Here is a 7,203-nt window from a genome sequence, read left to right as displayed (position 1 = left end):
AGAACAGAATGCAAAGTGACAAAGAAGGGGGAGAGAAGGGGGAAGGGGAGGGAAGGCAAGAGGGAATGAGGGGATGGCTGAGAGAGGGTGCTAGGGATGGATGGTGAGGAGGTGGGAGGGACGGATGGCGATGATCAGCTCACTCGATCAATCAAGCTCCATCTTCCAAGCTCAATCGCTCCATAGCTCCAGCAGCATGATCGAGCTCCTACTCTTCCACCTTTGCTCCTTAGCTACATCTTTCAAGCTCCATCGCTCAAGAACTCCAACAGCATGATTGAGCTCTTGCTTTTCCACTTCTGCTCTTGTTGTTGCTCAAAGCTACTCGTCTCGATTTCTTTTGGCTCTTGTTCTCTCAAGCAAAATCTCATCTTCAAAGCTCCATAGCTGTAACATGATTGAGATTTGAGGGGAGGGGCTGAGTGGGAGGGAGCGGGAGACAATGCTAAGAGGGAAGGAGGGAAGGGAGGGACGAAGTGAAGGGGGTCGAGTGGAGAGGTGCTGGGAGGAGTACAACGAGGACGGGAGATGGGAGAGGAATGCGATGGAGAGGAGAGACATATGGCGAGGCACTCGAGCAAGCGATGTGAGGCTGGGGCTGATTTGTAGCGTGATATAATCAAGATTTACCTTATATATTTTTTGATTTTGGGGGGCTTTAAAACTTATGTTAATGCTTAAATTCTTGGAATTTTATTAAAAAGGAGAATCCAATTCTCCACATTGCCAACTCATGGTAACTTGTGTGCTGCTCCCCCCGCACACGCAAAGTGAGACTTAGCTATTCGCTCGTCGTCATCTCTATAACGCGTTTGTAGACGCGTTTGTAGAGGAGCGAACAGAGGTATATACTATAAACTAGTGCGGCTTCTGTATCACACTCCTTCGTAGATCTCGATCATCCTGTCTATAACGCTCTTGAGTCTTCACTCTGAAGAGCGATGGAACCTTCCGTTACTCCTTGTTCAGTCGCTGAAGAATGCTCAGACTCTTCGGAAGTCATTACAGAGTTCGGCAATAGAGAATCGAAAACACTTGAGGGTGTCACAACTCTCTCGGTGAAGAGACCCAAGAAGGTAAAGGCGGACGACCACGAAGAGGAGATCCTCGTTTTCGAGGGAGTGGAAGTGCCAGCAGACGCCAAAGTGAAGATCGATGTGTTCGTTAACCTCCCGGAGGCAGATGAGAGTACCGATTGTGGTGTTTCCGAGTTTGCAGGTTCCTTCACGAGTCTTCCGCTGCGTCCGACAAGCGACCAAGAGAGGAAGCGGGTGATTAAGTCCAACCACCGGATTGCGATTGGAGAGGTCCTTCGTGAATTGGGGTTAGAAGATGAAGGGAGCTTTGCTGTGACTCTGGTGCCCAGAACACAGCAGTTGAATGGACCCATCTCCATTCAAGGCATCAGACTGGAGTACGAATAGAAATTTGAGAGAGAGAACGAGGTCAGTTATCCCTCTTTCTCTGCGTTTTATGCTGTAAGGTTACTGCTGTAAAAGAGAGTCTGTTCCCAGCTCTCGGGTTAAGCTGTAAAAGAGAGTCTGTTCCCTGGTCTAAGGGGCTGAGCTGTTTTAACACCGCTGGCTGCTTAGCTTTAAAAAAAGAGAGAGTTAGAATCGCATGAAACTTATAAAATAGTGTATAAGAAGATAAACAATCATATGCATCTTGAGGAAAAATTCAAACCCCTCTTGCGCGCTCTCTCTCTCTCTCTCTCTCAATTCTGAATTGCAGGTTTATATACATATAAGAAGATAAACAATACTCATATGCATCTGAGGAAAAATTCAAACCTCTCTCTCTCTCTCTCTCAATTCTCAATTGCACGTCTTCAAATTTTGAAAGAATTCTCAAGTGAAGGTTCATGTTGATATGTAGTTGTGAATTTGTCAATCAAAATTGAGATACTTGGAAAGTTCTACAAATTTTTACCATCCTGAAAATATGCCTCTCTTTAATTTTCATTAATGAACTATGAGGTAATCAAAGTCTTGTATGACAGTATATGATTGAGGGCTATCTGACCAACAAGTATTGGCAAGTTATCCCAACTAGAGTTCTACACTTGACACAAGCCCTTCAAGTCAATACAAACAATTCACCTCTATGATACATCATGCTCACATTTCCTACATGATGTTGACAAATGACAATATATCACTCAACCTTTCCTAATAAGGTCACCACCACAAAACAAATCCTTTTATTCTTCAAGTCAGTGTTGCTTGCGCTACCCTCGTGTGTATTGTAGGACCATTTCCCATGTATATAACCTTGTATCTTATTCTTTCAAAAGAGAGAACATTTGTATAGTGACTTGGACACGTGTGGTCTCTCTCCTCTCCCACACTCTATCGAATTCCCCACTTCGCTAAATATGGTATCAAAGCAAATGGTGCTCAGGTAGCTCTCTTGTGGTCTTGTGAGTGTATTTGCTCCACTGTTGCATAGCCAAGGAGTGTTGGAGTTTTGCAGGTCATCGTTGCCTTCTTGTGTTAGTTTATTTTCTAAAAATGATTCTTGTTCTAGAGCTTAAGGGATGCCAAGTTGTGAAGGTCTTTGTTGTCTATATGTTTTTCATGCAGAGCTCTTATGAAAGTCATGAATCTATTCATGAGAGGGAGAGTAGCTTAGGCAAGGAAGTCCCCTAATATCTCGACTTCCATCTCAATCGACTTGTTGTGCTATGTCTATAGAAACATTCATCAACCTCTTTGCTAGAGAGTGAAATGAGAAAGATTTCTAGTAGTTGCGTCCATTAGGACATTCCACTCCTCAGCTAGTCTAGGCTTACAAGAGACCCAATATTCACCTCGTTTGTGAGCTTTAGTGCTTCAATGTTCGAGCCATTCCACTCATGTTAGCATCAGATCAATTTTCAATGCTTTACCTCACTCAGTAACCATTTTAATTCAAAGTTCTACAAGCAATATAGTTCACCCCTTGATGTTTTGCCAAATATGCAATAGGTGTTCATTTCAAGCATCTCAAAAGGACATATTGAGTCTACTTTCTTCAAAAATCTATAACTTTCAATCTATATCTCTGATGAGCATGGTATCAAAGCTAATGTTTTTTATTTTAAAAATCCCATGCCAAAAGACAAATTTGCATTGCATTTTGAAATTCAATTAGTTAAATGGACCTTCACTAAGCTAAGGGCATATTATACTCGATCAGAGACATCTAACGTAACGATAATTAACATAACCTAATCTCACATAACTCAACCTAACCTAACGTAACGTAACGATAATTAACATAACCTAATCTCACATAACTCAACCTAACCTAACGTAACCTAATGGAGGGGGGCTAATAGGGGCAAGGGAGAGGCTTATTGAGAGGGAGGAGGGGAGGGGGACATGGCACTAAGAGAAGGGGAGGGCGAATGAATTTCCACCTGTAATTTTTTTTCAAATTAATTAAGTTGTGTGTTTTAAATTGCCATTTATGGAGATCATCCTATTAATATTCCTTTTAAAAATATCATTTGCTTTGTTTTTTACACTTTAACACTACACTAGGAGGCAGTGCCTACACGCACTTGTGCACTCTTGTTTAATAACTTATCGGCTTATAGTTATGAAGATAGTGGGAGAGAAGGAAGGAGTCTCATTTGTGGCTTTCTCACATACACAATAGGGGAATACACATAAAGGTGGAGGCTGAAAACAGTTTTCCTCTGCTTAGTTATGAAAGCTAAAAGAACTCTAGTACAAAGAAATAGAAGAATCCTATATGTGGGTCTCAAACCAAAATAACCTAACTAAGGTGGCATACTAACTGAGCCATGAACTAGAGTACATAAGGATAGCTGTCATCCAGCTATTATTCATGGGTGGTGCTCGCATATCATGAGTGGAGCTTGATATCTCAACACTCCCCCTCGAGCTCAATCCCAATTCCTGCACACCAAGTAGGTCTCTGAACTTGCATAGCTTCTCTGCACCCAATGCCTTCGTGAATATGTCAGCTACCTAATCCTCTGTAATGACATAAACTAGATCAATAAGACCTAGTAAAACCTTCTCCCACACATAGTGATAATGCACCTCAATGTGCTTTGTTCTAGTATGATAGACTGGGTTATTGCCAAGTGTATACTGCTCATGTTGTCACAATAAATGACAACTGGCCCATCTGTAGACTGATGCATATCATAGAGTAGCTTATGCAACCAAGCTACCTCACATGCAGCCATTGCTGCACCCCTGTACTCAGCCTCTGTGCTCGACAAGGCAACTGTAGGCTGTTTCTTGCTGCTCCAAGTGACTGCAGCACTCCCAAAAGAGAACACATATCCATTGGTAGATTGTCTATCAAAAATACTACCAGCCCAATCAGCATCAGTGTATCCATGCAACTGTATCTGAACCCCAGTCTCATAAAAATGTCCATAGTGCAATGTGGACTTCACATACCTGAGTATGCGTCTAGCCGCATCCAAATGCGGTTTCCTTGGAGCCTGCATAAACTGACTTACCAATCCAACAACATAGCTCAATTCTAGCCTGGTAATAGTCATATAAATCAAACTTCCTACTATGCGTCTGTACGTAATAGGGTCTTCCAAAAGCTCACCTGCATCTGCGCTCAACTTCACATTCTGCTCCAAAGGAACTGAAATAGGTTTATAGCCTGTCATCCCATATTTGGACAGCATGTCCAATCCATATTCCCTCTACAAGAGCTGTATCCCACTTGGTGATCTAATCACCTCAATGCCCAAGATGGCTTGCTCAAAAGAAGTGGGTTCTAGTTCTTGTATCACTTTGACCATATAGGCATAGTGAATGGCTCTAAATCCATCATATTTCAGCCTATCCACAGGATATCTAGCTCTGGTAGACCTACACAAAATAGGCTCACTTCCAGGTGCTCTCAAAACATCCCTGGTCTTCCTTACTCCAAGTGTAACAACAGAAGGAATACCCAATTTATCATCAATGCTCTGTTCTGAGCCAGTGGATTCACCATCCACATAAGAGTGACTTGCATTCACATCAAACATGGTCTGATCTACCTTCTCTTTTCCTTTTCGTGATACCTGCATACCACTATCTGCATTGCTTTGAAGAGATTCTCCTGATCTCAATCTACCTATCCATGGCGAAGTATGTGAACCACTGCTAGAGGACACTACAGGTCCACTAATATTTTGTGATTGCTGCTGTGAATTCTGTGCAACATTATCATTTTGTGCATCTACATCAATCATCACATTTATGGTTTATACTAGCTGCTCATCTCATCAAAAACAACATCTCTGCTCACTATAAACTTACGAGTAGAAGGGTTATAGCATCTATACCCTTTCTGGTGCAGAGAATAACCAATAAAGACGCACTTCTCAGCTTTGGGATCCAACTTGGACCTCAACTCATCTGGCACATGAGCATAGGCAATGCAACAAAAAATTTTCAAATGAGAAATATTTGGTTTCCTACCAGTATACATCTCCTCTGGCGTCATGCCATGTATTGCTGCAGTGGGAGTCCTATTCATTATGTAAACTGCTGTAGCAACTGCTTCAGCCCAATAATAATCTAGAAGGTCTTTTTCATTTAGCATGGCCCGAGATACCTCTCCAATATGCCTGTTTTTCCTTTCTGTAAGTCCATTTTGCTGTGGGGTATGATTGCATGAATATTGCTGCTTTATGCCATGCTCCTACAGGAACTTGAAACTCATTTGAGAGGTACTCTCCCCCTCCATCTGACCTTAGGCATTTCATTTGTAGGCCTGTTTCTTTTTCAACCATAGCTTTAAAAGCTTTGAAGTGCCCAAACACTTCACTTTTCTTTTTCATAAAATACACCCAAACTTTTTTGCTGTAGTCATTAATAAAAGTGATAAAATAATGACAGTGTCCAATAGATGCAGCTTTAGTAGTCCACACATTAGAGTGGATTAATTCCAATGGCTTCTTACTCTCTTGAACATGCCTAAGAAATGGTTTCCTTGCCTGTTTTCCAAATTGACAGGCTTCATATACCTTATGCATTTCTGGAACCTTGAATTTAGGCAATCCTGCAACAATATTTTGGGCCTGCATTGATTTAATTCGCTGTACATTAACATGACCAATGCGTTTATGCCAGATATCAATATCTGCAACTACACCGGTCCCATGTGCAAACATTGCTGCACTCAATTCAGGCATGTCCGCATCCAACGTAAACATCCTACCCTTCTTCTTTTCTTTTGCTATCAAGCGACCGTTATTTTTCATATCCTCAACAAAGCATCAATGAGGATTAAATCTGACCTGCAAGCCCTGCTCAACCATTTGACCAACAGAAACCAAGTTCTTGGTGATGTTCGGGACATGAAACACATCAGACATGTATTTCTTTTTCCCATCCTGCATAGAGAAAGGAATTTTACCAATCTGCATAATAGGATGTGCAGTATCATCACCAGTCTCCACAAATCCTAGTCTTTCCATTTTCCTTGCATCTTGCATCCATTCTGCATGACCTATCATGTGGTTTGACGCACCTGAGTCAACATACCACACATCATTGCTTTCTTCTGTACTTGTCACAGAATTGGTCATGTGTTGCACCATAAACAAATGCTCATTTTTGTCATCACCCTGTCTACTAGAAGATGCATAATTCCCTTGCTGCAATTTTCCATTCATGATGTCATTCTGCTTTTTGTAGTAGTCTTTAGCCATATGACCCATTTTACCACAATAGTAGCATTCAACATTGCTATTTGCATTTTGACCTCTCTGCCATCCACCACGACCTCTTTGGCTCCCCCTGCCTCTAGAGTTACCACGTCCTCCTCCAAAGGACTGGTTTTCTTGAGTTTGTTGCATATTTTGATTTCTACCACGGCCTCTAGATCGGCCTCCTCTACCTATTCCAGCATTTGAGTAGAAGATAGTTTCTTTTGAACTTCCTCTTGAAGACGATGCACCACCATTTCTCTGCTCTTTAGAAATTAGAAGAGCAAACAACTCCTCAAAGTCAGGAAATTTTTCACGGACGGCAATGGATGTCCGGAACTGTGCATAATCCTTTCCTAGACCATTTAAGGTCACAGAAACTAGATCATCATCTTCCACTGGCGACCCAATGGAAGCAAGTGCATCTGCAATTTTCTTCACCTTCATGTGGTAGTCATTGATGCTCATATTTTCTCTCTGCACATTGTGCAACTCCTGCTTGAGGTGCATTTTCCTGGCTT

General features: G+C 41.8%; 1 protein-coding gene across 1 annotated transcript; it reads left to right on the top strand.

The window, feature by feature from the left end:
• The first annotated feature begins 824 nt into the window (after positions 1–824).
• On the top strand, positions 825–1,597 carry LOC147892198 (polyphenol oxidase latent form, chloroplastic-like). The gene has a single exon (XM_087388869.1). The coding sequence runs from the start codon at positions 942–944 to the stop codon at positions 1,422–1,424; it is 483 nt and encodes a 160-aa protein (XP_087244995.1). The 5' UTR covers positions 825–941; the 3' UTR covers positions 1,425–1,597.
• Positions 1,598–7,203: the final 5,606 nt, after the last annotated feature.

The sequence above is a fragment of the Dipteris shenzhenensis genome, chromosome 17 (genome assembly GCF_047967505.1).
Source record: "Dipteris shenzhenensis isolate YYH24624 ecotype China chromosome 17, Dip_SZ_1.0, whole genome shotgun sequence".
NCBI lineage: Eukaryota > Viridiplantae > Streptophyta > Polypodiopsida > Gleicheniales > Dipteridaceae > Dipteris > Dipteris shenzhenensis.
The sequence above is the reverse complement of the archived record's forward strand: the minus strand, read 5'-3'. Positions and strand labels throughout refer to the sequence as shown.